This window comes from Micropterus dolomieu, linkage group LG08 (assembly GCF_021292245.1).
Source record: "Micropterus dolomieu isolate WLL.071019.BEF.003 ecotype Adirondacks linkage group LG08, ASM2129224v1, whole genome shotgun sequence".
Classification (NCBI taxonomy): Eukaryota; Metazoa; Chordata; class Actinopteri; order Centrarchiformes; family Centrarchidae; genus Micropterus; species Micropterus dolomieu.
The window spans coordinates 6,779,386-6,800,289 of record NC_060157.1 but is presented as its reverse complement, the minus strand read 5'-3'; the positions used below and the strand labels follow the sequence as shown (position 1 = coordinate 6,800,289).

Below are 20,904 nucleotides of genomic sequence, written 5' to 3'. Positions count from 1 at the left end.
GACTCGATCACCACCCTCACTATGCAGCTGGAACTGAGACCTCTCGCGGAGTCAGGCTCTGGGTTTGTGGATGCTTCAACGTCAGCAGTCTCTGGGGCGTAATCTGTTTCCTCTGGGATCAGTGAGGCTTCAGTTGCTTCGTTTTCACCAGGACTTTTGTCCACATCCTGCACTATCACGTTCCTCAATTTTCTCTGCCGGGGGTTGTAGTTCTCAGTGCGCTTGTGGATTTGAATGTGTCGTCGCAAGTGTGCCTGGAAGAGAAATACAGAGATGTCAGGTGGGTAATTTTACTTTTACTTCACACAAAGGCTAACATCCCTGTCCTGAAAATTGAACACCGTTGAACACTGCTTGCGCACAGTGGCCTCAGCTCTGTGTCTGCCTCAGTGGCCTAATGGATAAGGCACTGGCCTCCTAAGCCAGGGATTGTGGGTTCGAGTCCCATCTGAGGTGTGTAGCAGAGTGGCACAGCGGAAGTGTGCTGGGCCCATAACCCAGTGGTCGATGTGTCTGCACTTTTACAAAGAAACTGTACGACTTTGGACTGTTTGATCTGACAAAAGAAGGCACTACCTTATGCACACAAATCATTACATACACAAAAAGTGAGTTACACGTCCACTGAAGCCTCTGCCAAACTGAAGAGACAGCAAAATAGCAGCAGACAAAAACATCAGATTTCTGTGCAGAGATGAGGACACTAACTTTCCTCAATGAATATATGAAAAAACAAAAGGCTATATTTCCATAATCTTCTCCACATTGTTTTTCACCATTTTAAGTTGGACTGGCGTTGGTTTAAATACGTCATCTTGTTGTGTCCGTTTGATCTGTAATGCCTTAATGGCACCTGACTGGGAAATCTGTGGCACCAGCTGTTTATCTCCACAAACCAACTCCTAATAATTAGTCAACAGTAGTGGATGGAAACATGTATTAATTCACATTTTCATTTGCAGACCAAATGAACAACAATTAGTCTGCAGCAACACAATGTATAACATCACACTGACGCTAAACCCATGCAGGCACATTCCCTTATTTTGCTTCACACAAAGGCTACCATCCCTGTCCATAGAAAATTGACTCACAAAGGATTACAGTGTGAACACCGCTGAACACTGCTTGCGCACAGTGGCCTCAGCTCTGTGTCTGCCTCAGTGGCCTAATGGATAAGGCACTGGCCTCCTAAGCCAGGGATTGTGGGTTCGAGTCCCATCTGAGGTGTGTAGCAGAGTGGCGCAGCGGAAGCGTGCTGGGCCCATAACCCAGAGGTCGATGGATCGAAACCATCCTCTGCTATGTCTGCACTTTTACAAAGAAACTGTACGACTTTGGACTGTTTGATCTGACAAAAGAAGGCATTACCTTAGGCGCTGGGACACTGACAGGCATGTTATACAGCAACAATTGATTTCTATTGATCAGATAAAGTATGTGACTTAAACATCCAAAAGAGAAGAAAAATAGCAGCAGATCAAAACATCAGATTTATGTGCAGCGATGAGGAGACTGTAACATTCCTCAAATGAATACATGACACAAACAAAAGGCTATATTTCCATAATGTTCTCAAATTGTTTTTCACCATTTTGAGTTGGACTGGCGTTGGTTTAAATACGTCATCTTGTTGTGTCCATTTGATCTGTAATGCCTTAATGGCACCTGACTGGGAAATCTGTGGCACCAGCTGTTTATCTCCACAAACCAACTCCTTATAATCAGACAACGTTAGTTGATGGAAACATGTATTAATTCACATTTTCTTTTGTAGATTTGATCAAAATTCTGTTATAGTTTATGCAGCTTTGGATGGAAACCTGGCTAATGACACAGAGCTCTCCGTAACAAAACATATCCCAACAGGAAGATTTACTGCTGAGAGCAAACAGAAGTCCAGTCGCTTCTTGCCAGATTCTTGAGAAATTCCATCTTTAACATCCAAGTGTATTCTCTAGAATTAACCTGAGTAGTCGATTAATCGATGCGTCAATCAACAGATTTTAGCTTATCAAATACGAATATTTGCTGTTTCAAGAATATCTTGGAATTTTGGACAGGTGGTCAGACAAAACAAGACATCTGAGGACACTGCCTTGAACTTTTGCAAATAGGCAGTTTTCACTTTTGTGACATTTTATAGACCAAATGAACAACAATTAGTCTCCAGCGTCGGAAACAATGTATAACATCACACTGACGCTAAACCCATGCAGGCACATTCCCTTATTTTACTTCACACAAAGGCTACCATCCCTGTCCATAGAAAATTGACTCACAAAGGATTACAGTGTGAACACCGCTGAACACTGCTTGCGCACAGTGGCCTCAGCTCTGTGTCTGCCTCAGTGGCCTAATGGATAAGGCACTGGCCTCCTAAGCCAGGGATTGTGGGTTCGAGTCCCATCTGAGGTGTGTAGCAGAGTGGCGCAGCGGAAGCGTGCTGGGCCCATAACCCAGAGGTCGATGGATCGAAACCATCCTCTGCTATATTAGTAGTATTATAAAGGAACAGATTGGCTCGTTCTGCTGCATCCCTTTTTTTTAAAAACTATCCAATGTTTTAAGGGAACAATGCTAATTTGTGGAGTTATCTTAAATCTTGTATTTATAAACCCTTGTTGAGCAATTACCTTCTACAAAATAAACAATTTAAAGACATCACCTTGGACTTTAGGTAACAAGCGATATTTCATGATGATATTTCATAGAGCAAACAATTAATCAATGAAATCAGAAAATAACAGGCAGATTAAATAATTGTTAGTTGTAGCACTACTAGTGAGCCTACCTGTCGAGTGAACTTGTAGCCGCAGTCTATACACTCAAACTTCCTCATGCCCTTATGTCGACGCAGATGAACACGAAGTTGCTCCCTCGCTGGTGAAGGATAAAACCACAAGGATAATCACATTAGCAAGTCTTTAACTCTGTGCTTATTAGGGCACAAAACATTAATTGTTTATTCATAATGAAAGTAAACTGGGCCCATATAGTGTTTAATCAGCATGGCAGGTCTTACCTTTGAAGGTTTTGCCACATATATGACAACAGTGAGGACGGCCTTCCTCATGCTTGCTGGCCTTGTGGCGGACGAGGGCGCCTTTCTCTGTGAAGCGCTGCTCACAAACATCACAGCTGAAAGGACGCTCACCTGTGTGCGTCCGGTTGTGTTTATCTAGACTGGCTGGTATTAAAAAGACAGTGATTAATACAATAAACAATATGTTCTTGAGTGAAAGTTAGTAGTGTGTTCAAGGATTTATCTCTGACTGCTCGGAGTGTTTGGATTAATCCATTAATTAATCTAATCCAGGGGTTTTCAAAGTCACTGACACTGGGGGTGTAAACAGGAATTATAATGTCTGTGAAAATTCTCAGTCATCCAGGTCATAGTTATCCAAAGTGGGTTTAAATCAAGGGCAACTGGACTTGATTGAAGACCCTCAAAGATGTTTTGCCTCTCAAATATTATTTGATGACAACAATGTAAATATTCTGTACAGGGAGGACAGATGGTTTGAAAGATGAGTCAAAGAAACCATCTCTCAAAAGGGAGGGTGGCTGAGATTCTTATCCCCACTTACAATTCTGTCCTTTCATCCCTTCTCAGTAGATTAAACAACCACAGCTGGCCTCATGTGACAATGAAAGAAACGTTGTTCAGACTTGGCCTCTTGAATGAGAGGCAAAATGTGTTTGATTATCTTCAACCATGTCCAGTTGCCCTTGATTTCAACCCACCTTGGACAGGAATTATGATTTTGCCGTGGATTCAGTGAGTTACACTATGGGCTTCAGCACCGTTTGCCCCACCTTATGTCTTAGCCTGCCTGAAGAGGCCTGCCTCAGGCCCTATCCATACTACTACTAAAACGCTGATGTGGATGGAGATCGTATTCATTTTAAAACTCAGCTTTTAAACAAAAACGGAGTAGTGCAGATGGGGCCTCAGTTTCAAATCCTCTGATCTAAGCTATTCAATACATTTATGTTCACAGTGATGGATATGACAGCTGACCAGCGAGGATTGCCATTACCTTGTGTCCTGAAGGTTTTGCCACAGAGATGGCACTGGTATGGCCTTTCACCACTGTGTATACGCAGATGCATGTTTAGGTTGTTCTTCTGGGAGAATGCATGGCCACATAAGTTACATACAAAAGGGCGCTCATTTCTGTAAAGCAGAACAACAAGAAAAAGATTCAAACAAATAATGTCAGTTTTTATCTAAACTGATACTAAAACTCTATTTTGTTTGTACCCATATTACTTTACGGGCACATTTCCCAGAGTTGTTGGGCCCTCTTGTCTCATCAAACCAGTAAAACACTACCTGTGAATGGCTTTGATATGCATCTGCAGGCCATTTCGACTAGAGGCTCGATGGCCACACTCCTCACACACAAATGGCTTTTCGCCTCGATGTTTGGCTGCTTCATGTACACGCAGCTCTGTCCGAGTTAAGAAGGTTTTGGGGCACTGGGGACACTAAAAAAGAAAACGTTGTAACAGACTGACATCTACAGGTGAATACCTTGGATGAAAAATTTACTTGTCACAACTTAGTGAAACCTTAAGTTTAAACCATGAAATCACTATTATTTATTTACACTTACTGCATGTGGTTTGGGATAACCATGGACCTTCATCATGTGGATTGTCAAGTTTTTCTTGTACATAAACTGTTCCGGACATGTTGAACACTGAAAAATTAACCATGTCAATGAAGATATTCTTCAAAAACAAATTTTAGATTTGGTATAATTTATTGTATGGTATGTACTGTCTCTACCTTGTGGGGCATATCTCCTGTGTGGGAGATAACATGCAAACGTAGCTCTTCTTTTCCCTTGAATGTTGAGGAGCATGTCAAGCAGGTGTATGTCTGTAATTTTAACACAGCATAAACAGTGATGTTAAACTTTCTTTTTCTTACTTGATATTGAAGACAGCTAACTGAATTGAACATAAATGTTGCTTTCTCATCAGTACTGTTTTGTTTGTTTTTCCCTCACCTGTAGTCTTGCACAGTCTCTGATCTCATGTATCAAAAGATTCTCCTTCCTGAAGTACCTCTTTCCACATTTAAGGCAACCAAATGGCCTCTCCCCTGTATGCCGCCTATAAAAAGAACATATTAGTGGCTGTTCTTTCAACAGCAATTTGAAAGACAAATAATAAATTCATATACCTATTGTGGACTTTGAGGTAGTATTTGCTCTTGAAGGATTTGTCACAGATGGGACACTGCACAGAGTCCTTCTTGGAGTCTCCTTCCACAGCCTCACCATTCTCATTTTCATCTGTTTTATTCTGGGCCTTGCGCCTTCGTGCTGTTGACGTCGATGGGGCTAAGGAACTGGGCTCTGCAATGGGCATGTACTCCTCATCTGTGTCTTCAGTTAATCCCTCAAAATCCCCCACATCATCGTCGTCGTCTACTTCCTCAGTTACCCGGCTAATACCATTGTCATTTACGTCCACCTGGAGGTCAGTTATCTGCAAAAAGCATAAGACAAGTTTAATAACAACCACCATTTTCATTTTTTTAAATTGCCATTATCATTATTTGCACTTGCAGTTGCATGTGTAAGCAAATGCCCAATTACTGTGATACTTTTTCATTCATATACTCTACCTCGGGTTCACCAGTTGGCTGATCTGGGTTTTGCTTTTCCGCAACATTATCACTTCTTTCTCTCTCCATGTGAATAAGTGGAGCCCCCTTGCTGGCTTTTTCAGTAAAATCAGTGTGGGGGCTCTCATCAGTCACCAGTCGCCTGGGGCCCTTTACTACACGACCAGAGCGGGTGGTGGTCGTGCTGGCGATGCTAAAATTGGCTGGGGCGCTATCAAAGCTGGAGTCATCTTTTGTGATTGTAAGCAAGTTCTCTTCTTTGACCGACCCAGGAGGAGTTGTATCTGATGTAGACTTTTTGGGTCTACCTCTTTTACGCTTGAAAGGCACAGGATCCACAGAGGTGTCCTTGAATTGCTGACAGAGTGTAAGTGCCTCTGCTACACCCAGGCTGGTTGCTGCATGCTGCACCTTGTCCAGGTTGTCATGATCCAACTTCAGCTCTCCAGTGTAGACAAAGTTCAGGAGCAGCTCCAGGCCATCGTTGGGGCACTCCTGAAGGCAGAATTCCCTGCATGGTGCAGAGGTCATATTGGACTGTTGGAACAGTTCACTGAAACAGGCAAGGATGTTGCGATGGACCAGGTAGACCACCCCACCTCCCACATTCAGGGTTGCATCACAAAACCTCCCTACTGCCCTCTGCTGGTTCAGGGAGGACAGGACACGCTGAGCATGGTTGCTCTGTACTGCAGGCATCCCTCTGGTTTCACTGTAGAGCTGCATGAGACACAGGGACACAAAACTGTAGTTTAATGTAGTATTTATGTATATAAAGTGTTTATCCCCGAAGCCCTTGCACTCCCATGCACCATGGCACTATTTGTAACCTTGAATACATAGTTTACAGTAACATTTTGACAATGTATGTAGATATGTTCCAATTAACTATTATAATTATTATCATCGATTAATCTGCTGATTATTCTTTCAATTAAACAATTAAGTATTTTGTCTTTAAATGTCCAATAATAGTTTAAAAATTCTGAAATGTGAGCATTTGCAGCCTTAATTTTTCTTATGTGACAGTCAAATAAAACAAGAAATTTGATGACGCCACATCAGAGCTTTAGGAGATTGTGATGAGCATATTTCACCATTTTATGGACAAAACGATTACTGAAAAAAAACTGAATCTAAGTACATTGAGAGCCAGTAGGCACATTCCTTATGCAGTAACGTGATAAAACGGATGCTTATAAGTTGACAGCTATGAGGCTGCAAATACTTCACATAAAGTTAATTTGAAATTAATAAAACAACATTAAGTATCTGAAAAATCAACATTTTGAATAGTGTTGAATATTTAGAAGAGCTGGATATTAACTTGCATCGGCTACCTTTGTGTCAATAAAAGCTACCACATTAAACAGATTAAATATGTTGATTATTAAAATAAACTCTAAACACTGTGCAGTATATTTTCCTTGAATTATCATATTTCTTCTAATGAGACTGCTTTTCTGAACCCCTAGCTACCTACGCACCTCGACGTTTACTTCCTAGCACATATTTTAAGACGCTCCCTTAGCATGGTACTCACCGGACAGCTGCATTTTGAGACTCACATCTGCAGGATCGACGAAAGCTGATTATTTACTCTCATTTGTCGCGGAGCTGCACCCGCTTCAAATGTACTTTAAACAGTTTGAAAAGGTAGCAAAGCCGCTACATGCACCTTCTTTTCGTTTCTTGTAGGCCCCTAAAAACTGCGAGAGGATGTGACGCCGTTTACGCGACCGAACTCCGGGAAAAACATGTGTTGTCCATTATTAAACATCAACATGCACAACACTGACAATCCATCTGCTACAACTAAAACTATAAGTGTTGGCCACATTGCGTTCTCTTAATTTTAACATTCGTGTGAATACGCTAAAACAGCGTAATAACGTCGTCGTAAATAAAAACACTCCGGGTAAAACCATAGTCGGCCATCCAGAAGCGGCGTCTGTTTGCGGATCACACATGTAAGCTAGCCTGTTAACACTGTTGTAGTTGGCCATCTCTTTCAAGTTTGCAAATTTTAAACGGTTTCCGTTTAATAAAAGGCAAGGCAAAACATATATCATATACCATATCTGTAGTTCTGCATTGTTAGTTCAACAGCTGGGGGTAAGTTTTCTCCATCTGAATGCAACATTAGCTAGCAGCTAGCTGTTAACGTTAGTTCTTTAAGAGCTGTGATAGCCCTTGCCAAGTTTAAAATTATTGTCTTGATAGCTGGTTCCCCTTTCTGTTGTATGTATATATGTATTTATGTATTACTTAGCCTCACATGTTGGGAAACTACCATAAAATAAATATATAGCCAGCTCGTTTTACGCCGTAGCATGATTAGCTTGGCTTTCAACTGCTGTTGAATTGTCTTGCTGTTAATTCATGGCAGCTATGGCTGATATGTTTTGTAAATAAATACTGTTGTCGTCGAATTACATATTAGTAATTTATTGCCATTCTTTGTTTGTTCAACTCTATGATAACTACCTAATGTTCATTTCTCTGCAGGCTCCCACGTGAGTACTTATTGATTACAGAAACATGAAGGTGAACAAACCCACACAGGTTAGGGGCCATGCTAAATCTCAGAAGTGGAAGGATGTGAGGGGTAAACGGTCCAGGCCGCCTATCAGTTCCTCAGAGCTCAAGTCTAGTCCTGTCATGGCCAGAGCGATCAGGGAGCACCAGGCGTCTGTGAAGAAAAAGCCCACCCTAAAGAGATTGCAGAGTAAACCAAAGTCTGTCTCTGACTCCAAGAAAAAGACTGCTCAGTCTGGAGTGAAGAAATCTCACACTCAGGCTAATGGGAGTTCAGCGTTTACAATTGACAACGAGTCAGAGGACTCACAGGACTGGAAGGAGTATTCCCAGTCCATTCATAGGAACGGTGTGGAGACTTCAGGTTACATGGAAGATGTAAAGCCAAGTAGACTGGAGGGAGACGCTCTCCATCATTGTGCACAGAGAGATGATCGGCAAAACCATGCAGTACTTGTCATGCAGAAGAATCAGGTATGCCTCAGGATATTTTGGTAAAGATCTACCAACAACATATTTTTATGTATTTTTTATGACTGAGCATTACCTTCTCTTCTGCAGACCCTGTGTTTCCGTGGGAAGTGCTCTTTGACTTGTCTGTACGGCCGTGTAGAAGTGATGGGGTTCACCATTGAAGAAGGCCAGCAGTCATACCCACTCTTCTCCCCAGCCACACATTGTCCCCTGACCATTAGAGCACTGGAAAGCTCTGATCACACCAGAGATGACAGAACGGAGGCTTCACCCATCCTTCGAAAGTATTTGCCATCAGGTAAATAATAAGCAGCTAACCTGTTATGTTACAAGGGCGTGATGTAATTACTGTTATATTCCTTTTTGCACATTTAAGGTTAGAGGTTGTTATTTGGTGACACTATACTGAGCTGCATGTTAGGAAAAGATTGCACTGAGTGTCCCCAAACCCCTTTGAATGTGTGTTTTGCAGCATCGCGGAAGAAGTTGCTAAAAAGGATTATGCCAAGCTCGTCCATCATTCTGCTGGAGCCAATGGAGACGCCTCTGACTCGTTTTCTGTCAAGCTTCACAGATCTTACTGAATTGTTCAGCCCCCCAATGGTAAGCTGACTGAGAGACTACTGTTAGTATTCATCTAATGGATTACAACTGGAATCAGGAGATGATTATTTGTAGTTAAATGTTTAGGTAATTTTGAGAGGTCAGTCTTGCACATGTCTAACAGAAGCTTCTTACCGCTTGTTTGTAGAGTGAACTCATGTCAGCTGTTCTTGACACTCCACTCAATGGTTTGGGTATGATTCCCCTGGTCAGCGCCATTGAAGGTCTGAAAATGCCAAAAAGCTACAGCGATGCTCTTAACACAGTGGTCAGTGCCTGCAGAGGTATGCTCCTTTTAGACATGCACATTGTTACATAAATGTAAAGGCAATTTTACATATCAGCAAAAGGCACAGGGAGACATTAAACACGTTTTCTTTTGCCTGATTATTATCACTGTGATACACTCCTCAGAAAGTATGTGAGCAATTAGAAATGAATTGAGTCTTAATTTAACATTTCACTTTCAGTCACTCTATGCTTGTGTACTGCCAGACATTATAAAAAAGTCAGAATTAATTTTGTAAGATAGATACATATATAGATAGATTCTTTGATCATCCCCAAAGGGAAATTGCAGTGTTGCAGTAGCAGCTGATTACATACAATTAAATTACAAAACATGCACATCTTACACAAAACAAGCATGATGTAGGTATACAATTTACAAATCTAATGTATTCATACAAACTATGATACTACTAGAGGCCATAAATAGAATAAAAAAAGGTTTAAGATATATCTCTCTGGCTATATCTGTTCAAATAAGTGTAGAATATGCATTGTCAGTCTCCTCATCTTTCAACTATCACTTTCTAATAAACACTCACAATTTGTCTTGCCCTGGCAAATTATTGGACACATGTCTTTCATTCATAGGGGACATGGATGGTTGTGCAGTTATCCTTGTATGCGGTACCAAGAATGTGGGCAAGTCAACATTTATCCGCATCCTCATCAATACCTTACTAAATCAGTAAGTTCCACATCTGGATATGTTAAATATATATTGATATTTTGTACTACTATTGGATTTGAATTTGTAGTGCATCCCATTTTAGTGGTGAAGTTGGTACTTTCATATTATGATCACTGTGTGCTATAGCATTAGTTATACTCTCTTAGTCTATATCTTTGTTTGTGACTGTATTTCAGTTTGCTTCATCCATTGATGTAACATTTCTCTAGAGGATGTAACAGTTCATCTAGAGATGTAAAAGTAGTCAGTATGACATACAGGAAGATAGTATGTTCTAATGTATTTTGGTAGAAAACTAAGTGTGTGTGTGTGTGTGTGTGTCTATAGTACTAGTAGTGTCGATTATTTGGAAGGCGACCTCGGTCAAACAGAGTTCACACCTGCTGGATGCCTGTCTTTGTCGACTGTCAGAGAACCACTTCTGGGTATGTTTTCATCCTTTTTTTTAATTTATTTTTTTATCTCCCCTTAAACATCTTAGTATTTAATCGTGGATCAATCTTTGCTTGACTGCATAGATTTTTAGTTGTGATGTGATATGGGGTTTGTATTTATTGCATTTTAATGCACTATATTGTGTCCCAGCATTTAAAGAACCTATATCACTCTTTCAAATACAGTTTTAAACACAGTTCATGGCATCCTTTTAGTAGATATTTTAAGTGTATTCAGTGTGCCTTCCAGTACCTGTAACGATCACTAATTAATATTTTATCTATTTGTTTAATCTGTACAAATGTAACTATAACTTATAACTACTATACTAACAGATGAAACTATTCCTTTCTCAAAATTTTTTAGACATGACAGTTTTAGACATGTGTTATTCCTGTACTATTTGTGTAAAATGGGATTAGAAGACTTATGTTGAGTTATTTTTCAGGCCCTCCTTTCACACACCAGTTCACACCGGACCACATGATCTACTATGGTCATTCGTCATGCGAGTCTGACTTAGACCGCTACCTGGAATCTCTTAAGTCCTTGTGGCGCAGACGCTCCAAGAGCAGAGAGACTCCTGTTATTATCAACACCATGGGCTGGGTCAAAGGTCAGCTCAGGCTACCCTCTGTGACAGTAGAAAAAAATTATAAAGAACTTTCATTACACTAATTGTAAACAGTGTCTGAACATGTGCTTGTCTGGGCTGTCCACAGGATTCGGATTTCAGATGCTAGTGGACATGGTCCGCTTCTTCCCAGTCTCACATGTCGTGCAGCTCAGTCATAGTGGTATCATGCAGTGTCCTGCCCTCACTCCAGAGTTTCTGAGGACAGCACACGGCTACCAGACACACCCACCTGCCCAGACCGCCCTGGACGAGTTTACGGAGAGCCACAGTCCCCCCAGAAGTTACACTCACCTTATTGTACAATCAGAGTTTCAAGGAGTGGGGCGCCAAGGAACAGCGTAAGTACACCACCACCACTATGTTGGCATAAACATATACAAACTTTCAGTATTAAATCATTATTTGTGGGTGCATTGTATTCGACAGGAAACACCAGCGCACTAATGAGCTCAGAGAGCTGTCATTGCTGGCCTATTTGAGTCAGCTGCAGTCTTCTGACCCTGGACCAGTTAGACCTCTACACAGCCTCACCCCATACCAGGTATATGGAAATCATGATGTTGCTATTCTTGACAGGACCTCTAGTTTTTTTTATTACCTGGGAAAATTGTGGCCAAAGTTTAAACTTATTTATTATGACTCAGACTTTACAAGGTTATAGTGATTTGTGGCCCAGTAAAAAGAAGAAAAGAACACATCACATGTTCGGTATCTGCTTGTCCCAGCATTTTAAAGTAGTCATTTTAGGTAATATGCATGTTTGCTTACATGCTGAGAGTTAAATGAGAAGCGGGAAGATGACTGTACAGATTAGGGGTGGAAGAAATAATCGATTCTTAGATGCATCGCGATGCGAACGAGGCAGATTATGAATTGATTAACAAATGTCCAAAAATCAATTATTTAAATGTTAATTGATAACGTAATGTTGACGGAACGCAAAAGGCGGAACTCGCGAAAGTGCAGCGCCAGTGGTGCGCACATAGCAGAGACAAGTGTTCCTCCTGTATTCGACACACCACTGCAGTGTGTGAGCCCAAGCGAGTGAGAGAGAGCGAGCGGCAGAACGTGACGCTGAACGTTAGTGGAAAAATATATTAGCAGTAAGTTTCAGTCTGGTAGTAAAGATCGCACCCCCTGCTGAGAGAGAGCATCCCCCCTCCAGGGGAGTTTCCACGGCTGCCCCGCCAGCAACAGCTAGAGACAGGGAAACCAGTATGCACTGGTGTGCTCCGGGGCCACCAGAGTCACCGCCAAGGTTGAAAACTGCAGGCGATCCAGAAGGCGTGGGATTAGCCGCACCGGTAGAAAAGCATATAGCAGCTGGGGAGGCCAAAGGGGGTGCGCTAAGACGTCCACTCCCAGTGGGGGGACGTCCCGTGGGCTCAGTGAAAACCAAAGGGCGCACTGAGCGTTCTCCTTGATGGCCTAACCGGAGCCAGATCTAGTCACCAGATCCGGATGGAGGTGCCACTGGTCTGGCCAAGGGCCCTCCCTCGACATGGTGTCCGCCCCTCCGTACAGCACGCCAGGGATGTATTCTGCTCTGATGGAGAGCTAGTGAGTGTGCGCCCACAGGAGCAGCCGCCTGGCCAGACCCAACGGCTGCGCCGATCGCACCCCGCCCTGGCGGTTTATGTAGGCCGACGCGGTCCTGTAGTTGGTGCGGAACAGCACGTGCTGATCCCACAGCAGAGGGAAGAATGTCGGATCCCCTTCCACACCATGAGGAGCTCCAGCACGTTTATGTGGAGAGGACTGCGGCCCTGCCGCAGACCGCCCACCCCCTGAGAAAGGCAGGTCCTGCCCCAGCCCATCAGGGAGGCGTCTGTGAAGACAGAGATATGGGACGTGACCCTGCCCAGGGGAACCCTGACCGAAGAGAAAGGGGGTCCCGCCAGTAGGCCAGATCAGGGGCCTCTGTCTCACCGGGTCGACACGCAGGTGGATGAACCAGCGCTGCGGCCTCCTCATATGGAGGAGGCCCAGGAGGACCACCACGTGAGCCGCCAACATGAGGCCCAGAAGCCTCATGACCGACAGAGCTGCTGTGGCAATACAAGCACACAAAAAATTATTATGTAATTACTTACTAATAGCGAACCCATGGAGTCAAATGACACCTCCATGGCTCTGTGTAAATCTGTACCAGCTGTTGGTCGGCCTTCACCAAAGGTCTCCTGGTGTTTTGTTTCTTGGTGTTGTTTAATACCAAGAAAAGGGGTTTATAAGGTGTAATATTTACAAAATATAAGCCTACAGCTTGCAATAAATTAAATGTTTTCAACATAGGCCTATACTTTACTTTGGCAGGCCGGACAGGTACAGTTGCACGTGCCAAAGCATATTTGGCAACCCACTTTAGCATTTTGTAGAGAAACGGTGAGGGAGAGGTTATCTGGTATTATGTCAACGGACACGCAGGTAATGTTACATTATGTAGCGACAGTGAACGCACCACTGCAGATGTCACTCACTAACGTTAAGTTTCAGTTTCGATCCACATACGGCGCACTTGAAAACTGAATCTCGGGTGACTTTATAAAACGTACCGCTGATGGAGAAAGTCAGCAGAGACACATAAAGGGTGAGAAAGAGGCAGAAAGAGGCGGAGCCAGCCTGCGTGTTTGCCGTGAGAGACCAGAGGTGCAGGCTAGGTCTGTGTGAGTGTGGGGAGAAGAGCAGAGGAGCAGATTCAAGTAAATAAACACTAAACTATATAGTGGAAAATTACCTACTGTTAATACAAACAGCCTACAATATACACCGCTACCGAGCCCACCGGCCGCCGCCGCCACAGGTGTACTGTCTTAATGAGCGGGTGTGTCGCGGTTCTGTCTTTCGGATCCGCGACATGAGATCATGGACTTTTGTGTCAGGATTTTGGTCTCTGTTTAAAAACCATTACAGCCCTACTACTAAGTAGTCTGCCTACTGTTTTAAGTGAAGAAAAAAATGTTTACAGACTTTTGTATAAATGATCTATTGTGTTATCACGATTTTTTGAAATGTGCAAATCAAAGTTTTTTTGACAACCTCAAAACAGCTTTGGGCATCCCCTGTGATTTCTGGCGCCCCCCATGTTGGGAACCACTGCTTTAAAAGATCTACTAAAAATCCAGCTCTTTACCAAGGCATTCAATCCTGAATTACTTTTTGTTGTTCACGTCCTTGGGTCCAGTGAAAGGCGCTAAATATATTTATTTATTTATATATGTAATGTTAGCTATATTTGTAATGAAATATTAATTATCAGCTGTATGTCATTACTAACCTACTAGTCCAGGGTTGAAGGTACAAGCTTAGACTAAACTGGTGTACAGCTCTGTCCTGTATACATACTGTAGGCTATATCCTGATAATTAACTTTATATTTCGGAGTCTGGATGTTAAAGAAATGAAGGACCACAGAACTGAGATTAATAAAGTAAATTAGGGATGCAAACTAGTCCTAAAGCTAATAAGGATATGTTTCTTTTGGATTTTAATGTGCAAATGAAATGCTTAGTAATTATCCAGGGATTCTGTATAGAAAAAATTATGCATCAAGATGCGTCGATAATCGTTTTATAACTGAATCGCAGCCCTCTGAATCGTAATCGAATTGTGAGGTGCCCAAAGATTCCCACCCCTAGTACTGATATGAAGCTGGAGCCTGGATGGGATTAGCTGAGCTTAAATATTGGACATTTTTTACTTGTCACTGCTCCCATCTTAGAAATAGCTCCAACATATAACTCCCCAGCTGTTTAAACCACTGGATTAAACAACTGAGAAATAACATGTTGATAAGTACCTAACCATTCTACCTCTGGTCTGTAGGTGCCCCACACAGCAGTTGCTTTAGGTGTGATCCATTGCGAGGTAGTGCCCAGCCACATGTTTTATGCTGCCAATGCCAGTCTGGTGGGACTCTGCTGCCTGGGAGAGAAAGTAACAAGCAGGGGAGGCCCTGTCCTGCTGTCGCAGGCACCCATCTGCCCATGTGTGGGCTTTGGTATGCATCCTGCCTAACCTTTGTACGAATGGTCAAATTAACATGTAGAATGACCATTGAACTGTTGTTTATGTTTATATAGGTATGTATTTATACATACACATGTATATACATTGTGTTTGCCTACAAGTAATTCACATAGAAATGTATAGTATGTTGTCCTACATAGTGATGTTTGGGGTAAGTTAAATCTCACAGACTAATTTTTCCATTACCAGCTCAGCTCGACTCTACTCGTTTTGGCCGTGCTCCGTTTTCCATTGCAGATAGTACCCAGAGATAGTATCAATGTAGCTGATTGTCATTGCGACGCCACACCAGCGACCCACACACGTCTGTCTCTTGTTGATAGTTTTTAACTTAAATCATTACTTAGAATGTAAAGACAGATAAGTGGTATGAAAACCTCACAGCTTCCTCTGCCGTTGTTGCTGCAGCGGTCTGTGTCACAGTGGGACCAGAGGGCTCTGAGCGAGCGGCTGGGCGGCCTCGTGAGCTCCTCCCCGCGGGTTTGCGCAGGCTTCCCCTCCCGCCACTTGCGGAGCTCCTCAACTACGAAAACTTTCAAGCACATTTTTGTTCCGCCATCACTTCTCATGAAATTATCAATATTCAAAATCTACACAGCTGATTTCTTACCTCAAAACTTCTCAGAAGTGTATTTAGTGATGAAATAACGTATGAAAACTATAAAATATAAAACTTTCTGTTGCTGGCCTCTGTCAGGCCCACGCAATGATGACACAGTGAATAGTGACGATTCTCTCTGACCAATCAGTAGTCTGCTGTGTTTTCACATCACATTTTAGCATCATCTCAGTTCGCTTGGAACCTTGACGGAGGTGATACAAAAAAAAGGAACCTGGAAGGCAGGTACAGGTGCAACTTTTCCACAATGGAAAACCAAAAAATGATGAGTCAAGTTGAGTCGAGCTGGTACCGTGCAGTGGAAAAGGGGCTTAAATCTAAATCCCTGTCAGACCTCTGATAAACAAACTTGTTGCTGACATCACTTAAAAATCATGTTTATGTAAGTAATTCTCAAAAACTTTGTATCATGGTAATAAAAACTTTTAACAAGGGCCTAGGGCCTCCAGGAACCTGAAACAGAACATGTGATTGCTGTTAGTTATAAACTGAAGGTTATTTACATGTTAATGTGTTCCAGGTGTGCTTCGAGGTATTGATACGGAGCGAGGGCTGTACTTTCTGCTGACGCCTGTAGATCCCTCGATCCTTCGTAAGGTCAACTGTCTCCTCTTGGGAGCGATATCACTGCCCTCCTGCATCCTCACAACACAGGTCAGAAGACAGTTCTGTTCTTTCATACACAATGCACTTAAAAGGACAGTATTTTCCTCGCTGTAGCACATAGTGATACATAAACATCCGTCCAGAGCTTACTTTCACCATAACTCATGGTGTCTTTGTTTTTGTTTCAGCCTGGCTTTGAAGGAGAGATGCCCTATGTCACAACAGACTACAGTTTTGATCTCTCTGGTGCAGGAAAGATGCGAGTCTTCAAGGGACTGATGAGACCAAGTCACATAGGGATGTAATGACATTTTCTACACAGCATCTGCTTATTGCCCTTTACTCTTTTTGACCGGTGTCTCATGCCAAACCAATCACTATTGGCCTTTGAATGTACAGAACAGCGTGTGAGGCAGACACTTTTTTAAAATTTCACGATTCAGTTTTGACAGAGCAGCCAGGCATACAGACTCTGCAGGAAGACACGGCTGCCTTCCTGTTACTGCACTTCCTGACTGAAAACTGGGTGTTCTCACCATGTCTTACAACCCCCTACTGTACGTACTCTTGATGGCGCTGTAAAGAAGTTTGTGTTTTCTGTCACATGGACAATAACATCACACTTTGTAGTTGAAGCTCTTGTTTGATGTCTCTTATTTGTAGATTGCATTCCAAAGCTGCAAATCACTACAAAACCTGCCAGATATTAAATGAGAAACAACTTTGGTTCAGATGTTGTGCTTTTCTTGCTTTCAATAGTATTTTTGACCAATCTTGATATTTCTTTCACAATCATAGCCATGCATCCATATAGATTTCAACTAGGGAAGAGCCATTTAACCAGTTTATCACAGTATGCGGTATAGTCCCAGATTCAGACAGTGCTTTGTTCATTTGTATTATTGAATAAAATGCACACTGCTAAGACTTTTCATATTTATACTTAAAATCTAACATTCACTAAAAGAACAGGATTTTGTCAGTGTTATGTTTATATGCTGGTCAAAGGTTTTACTGAAATGGCCCTATTTTTTTTTTATTGCTGACTAACTCTGCATTAACTGTTGCACATTTAGTATTGTGTTATAGGGACACAATAGTGTTGCTATACTTTCAAGACGTTTTGTTAACGCAACATGTTTACAATTTTTTATGTAGGCCTATGTGGTATATAAGAAATCAAATAAAAAGACAATTTTCTTTTTTGGTGCTACCTTCTGGACCTCAGGGGGGCAGCAAATGTATGTTAAGATTTTGCTCTGAACAACAGCAGATGTTCTGTTGCAAAAGTCTCAAGGGCAGGAAAACTGCAATAAAAACAGTCAAGACACTGGCCTCTAATACTGAATAACTTTAAGGTTTTATAATGGTTTTAAAAGCAAATCCAGATGAATCTAAGAAATTACAGTCCCCATCTGAATGACTTGGAACTGTGTGTGAATCGACCTTTAAATTATCTGACTGGAAGAATTGAAGGAGGACTTGGTTGTAAACATCCACTCAGGCAGTGAAGAATTGCTAATTTGTTAAGTGGGCTGTTTTAACATCCCCTCTCTGCCCCCTTGCTTTTCTTTGTTCGCCGTTCCCCGCCTCTTTATTGAGGGTCGGAGCATACAAACACAACACCGCTACATTTTGGCAGAGTCGTTGTTTTGGCTTTGTCAGGTCAGATGTTTTCCCATAGACCTCATGCAAACCAAAGACAAATCCCACTGTAGAGGTGCCAATAGGCAGTCGTCATGAACCTGTGTGATCAGAAATAACAACAATTTAAATTTAAATTTATTTTAGAACAAGCAAGCAAAAAACAGACTTTTAGAGTGAAATATATCGTTCCTTAACTCTTTGGATTCATTTGATGCTGCTGCCATGTATTTGCAAACTTCAAAGGAAAGCTTAAGAGTATGTTAAACATACCTGTTATTTACCTGGCATCAAAGTTTGAAAGAGAAAGCATGCATGTAAATCGAATAGAGCATTGCATGCTTTCTGCGTTGCATGCGTTGTTACCCCTAGCACTGCTCAAAAAGGATTGGAACTGAAATGATTGGTTGATTAATTGATTGATAAAAAATTATTTAAACTATTTTGATAAAGTAGCAGCAGTTGTTCCTAGCAAAAATACCAAACGTTCTCTACCTTACAGCTGTTTTTACCAGGGCTATATTTTAAGTATTCTTCACATGCAATCAGTCATCTGTTTAAAGTCTTGAACATCATCCAGAAAAGTATTCCAGATACCTGCCAACAGGCAAAGTCATATAGAAACCTTTGTTGTGTGCCTGTACTTAAACCATATTTTAATCATAGACCTTGTGTTGGCAATAAATGCTTGATTTCTCTCATATCTGTCCCAAACAAACAGTGCATCTGTTGAGAGCAAAGACAAGTGAATCAAGTAACATTGCAAAGGCAATGTACTTGTTAAACCTCTCCAATCCCCTATGTTCAGTGAATAAGAGAGAAGACCCCACATATTTAACAGGCTATTTCGTGATACGGTTTGATTTTTGACGCCACACAAACATAACATAATATCACAATGTCCTCAGGACAAAAATTAGCTGCTGGGTCCCTTAAGACAGGTGATATTAAGTCATGCATATTTCCAGGTTCCCAACATAAAGCAGTAAAGCATTATTTCCAGAGACAAGTGGTATGCCATTAGCTAACCTGTATATTATGATTGATGGTCAACTGTTTTGGACTGGAACATCCACTACATGGGAGCCAACAGTACATCTGAGTTTAGAATAATGATGGTGACTCTGCCCTGCTATTTATTTGGCTTGGAGAAGTTTACACTAGCAGCTCCAGCCAAACTAGTGTAAGATAGTGTTACATTTTTCAAAGTCATTGGTTATCCCTCATACTTCAATCCCTTTCTCTTTGTTTGAAAATACAAACATTGAAGCATAAGTCTAACTTTTTTCTTGTCCAAGTATTTTATTTTCTAAACATCCAAAGGTTATAGAGTAAATAACACACTAAGGTTATTTACAGTTAAAACAATAGGCCTACTGTAAGTTACTGATGCTAATTAGCTCCATAGCTACCACAAGTTAATTATCATGTCTGGTAAGTTAGGTTGCTGACTCTTTGCCTGAGTTGCTTTAGCATCAGTATTTTAGCGTTATATCATGTACAATGTGTGCATTTTTAAAACAGTTGTACCATTTTTAAAATAAAACCTGAAGCAGTTTTCAACCAAAATTGTACTGTTTACGTTAGCATTAGCTAAAATCTGCTAGCAACGGTTGTCATTTCAGTCAAGAAGTTTTGTCAGCTGGCAGCAATGAGAAGCTGATTTTGTTCATGTGCATGTTAAATTGGAAAAACAATTAGCTAAAAAAAAAAAAAGAAAACTATTAATTTTGAGTGATGAATCTGCCATGTTATCACTGTAACAAACCGCTATGTGCTCCTCAATACAAGCCTGATAGGCATGGCAACAGTAACTTATATGCTTTGCCAGGTAACTTGAACTTAACTGGGGTAACTTAACGTTAACATTAAGGCAATGTCATAAAAGACTCTGACCTCACCCCCTTTAAGGTGGAATGAAGACATATGGTAATTGGATAACGTGTTCACTCTTTTAGACTATTATCAGCTGTCAGGTTGTATCAGCAGGACAGAAATCTAAATCATGTTTAGTCAAAATCACCCAGAGACTGAACGCACCTCTGGTCTGTGCGTGGCTGCTGTTGTTGAATGAATATGTTGTTGATGTCTCTGGCGCCTCTAGCTGAAACATTGCGCCACTCTGCATTCAGTCTTTGTGGATCCAGGTTGTCTGAATGAATGGAGGAGAGCCGATGGTTGATCACAGTGGGCGGCGAGACGAAACAGCGGATAATGTGTGTTAAACTTCAGCAGCGCGTTGTGTAAAGTTGATAGAAGGACGTCCATCCATGGATATGCTGTTTTGAAGGCCCTGAAAAGTGTTGGGGTTTTTTTTGCCTCGTAACCCCATTCCCGCACCGATCGAGCTTCACCATACAGTCTATGACCAGCATACGTTTTCGTTGGCCGTCGAGGAGATTTCTTTTTCGTAGCAGTGTGTGCAGCCAGCAACAGGTTATTTACAGCTTAGCACGGCGACCAAGTTGCAGCTGCAACCCAGTGGTTAATAGACCGGTGCTAACTTTTCGTTGTATGAAACCGAGGGATGCTTCTGGTTTTTTGACCACTCTTTTCCGTGCGTTCACCGTGATGTGAGTTGCAGCTTTGTGCTCGCCACCGACCAGATCTCATAGGCTGAGCGAATTGCGTTTTAGAGGAGGGCGACAGCAGACATGGGTATGAGAATGACATAGGGAAGCCTGCTTATTAAACATTGC

General features: G+C 41.8%; 4 protein-coding genes and 5 non-coding genes across 20 annotated transcripts in view; 7 read left to right on the top strand and 2 right to left on the bottom strand.

The window, feature by feature from the left end:
• zbtb48 (zinc finger and BTB domain containing 48) overlaps positions 1–20,859 on the bottom strand; it is a 23,369-nt gene extending 2,510 nt beyond the window's left edge. The window contains exons 1-11 of one of the 2 annotated variants that reach the window (XM_046056434.1): positions 20,246–20,859; positions 5,645–6,364; positions 5,198–5,505; positions 5,022–5,127; positions 4,799–4,891; positions 4,623–4,709; positions 4,340–4,494; positions 4,044–4,180; positions 3,026–3,190; positions 2,795–2,883; positions 12–254 (exon numbers count right to left, since the gene is read on the bottom strand). In XM_046056434.1, coding sequence (XP_045912390.1) covers positions 12–254; positions 2,795–2,883; positions 3,026–3,190; positions 4,044–4,180; positions 4,340–4,494; positions 4,623–4,709; positions 4,799–4,891; positions 5,022–5,127; positions 5,198–5,505; positions 5,645–6,343 — 2,082 coding nt within the window. In that variant the 5' untranslated portion in view covers positions 6,344–6,364; positions 20,246–20,859. Of the gene's footprint in view, positions 1–11; positions 255–2,794; positions 2,884–3,025; positions 3,191–4,043; positions 4,181–4,339; positions 4,495–4,622; positions 4,710–4,798; positions 4,892–5,021; positions 5,128–5,197; positions 5,506–5,644; positions 6,365–7,187; positions 7,481–20,245 lie in introns of those variants that run through there. The other variant, XM_046056433.1, reaches the window with a different exon arrangement.
• LOC123975176 (basement membrane-specific heparan sulfate proteoglycan core protein-like) overlaps positions 1–20,904 on the bottom strand; it is a gene marked incomplete at its 3' end in the record, with an annotated part of 647,231 nt that overhangs the window by 520,704 nt on the left and 105,623 nt on the right.
• trnar-ccu lies at positions 384–456 on the top strand. Its single transcript has one exon. It is a non-coding gene; the product is annotated as a tRNA-Arg (tRNA).
• Positions 1,158–1,230, top strand: trnar-ccu. Its single transcript has one exon. It is a non-coding gene; the product is annotated as a tRNA-Arg (tRNA).
• Positions 1,234–1,305, top strand: trnam-cau. Its single transcript has one exon. It is a non-coding gene; the product is annotated as a tRNA-Met (tRNA).
• On the top strand, positions 2,346–2,418 carry trnar-ccu. The gene has a single exon. It is a non-coding gene; the product is annotated as a tRNA-Arg (tRNA).
• On the top strand, positions 2,422–2,493 carry trnam-cau. Its single transcript has one exon. It is a non-coding gene; the product is annotated as a tRNA-Met (tRNA).
• On the top strand, positions 7,163–17,292 carry nol9 (nucleolar protein 9). Of its 4 annotated transcripts, none has more exons than XM_046056437.1 (13): positions 7,163–7,300; positions 8,153–8,656; positions 8,744–8,954; positions 9,129–9,259; positions 9,408–9,543; positions 10,139–10,235; positions 10,566–10,663; positions 11,122–11,289; positions 11,396–11,648; positions 11,737–11,851; positions 15,133–15,307; positions 16,476–16,609; positions 16,750–17,292. In XM_046056437.1, the coding sequence occupies exons 2-13, from the start codon at positions 8,186–8,188 to the stop codon at positions 16,864–16,866; spliced, it is 2,106 nt and encodes a 701-aa protein (XP_045912393.1). In that variant the 5' UTR covers positions 7,163–7,300; positions 8,153–8,185; the 3' UTR covers positions 16,867–17,292. The 4 variants fall into 4 exon arrangements, with proteins under 4 accessions (XP_045912393.1, XP_045912392.1, XP_045912391.1 ...); XM_046056436.1 differs by lacking the exon at positions 7,163–7,300 and adding an exon at positions 7,395–7,614; XM_046056435.1 differs by lacking the exon at positions 7,163–7,300 and adding an exon at positions 7,621–7,759.
• Positions 19,952–20,904, top strand: part of plekhg5b (pleckstrin homology domain containing, family G (with RhoGef domain) member 5b) — a 76,944-nt gene continuing 75,991 nt past the window's right edge. The window contains exon 1 of one of the 2 annotated variants that reach the window (XM_046056420.1): positions 19,952–20,134. In XM_046056420.1, the coding sequence (XP_045912376.1) occupies positions 20,122–20,134 (13 nt within the window). In that variant the 5' untranslated portion in view covers positions 19,952–20,121. The remainder of the gene's footprint in view (positions 20,135–20,904) is intronic. The other variant, XM_046056419.1, reaches the window with a different exon arrangement.

What these genes read in the sequence shown, in the direction of transcription:
- nol9 (XM_046056437.1), top strand. Translation starts at nt 8,186, where the DNA reads ATGAAGGTGAACAAACCCACACAGGTTAGGGGCCATGCTAAATCTCAG. An exon ending in ATCAATACCTTACTAAATCA is followed by an intron (nt 10,236 to 10,565) that starts GTAAGTTCCACA and finishes GTGTGTCTATAG; the next exon opens with TACTAGTAGTGTCGATTATT. An exon ending in GTGGGGCGCCAAGGAACAGC is followed by an intron (nt 11,649 to 11,736) that starts GTAAGTACACCA and finishes TGTATTCGACAG; the next exon opens with GAAACACCAGCGCACTAATG.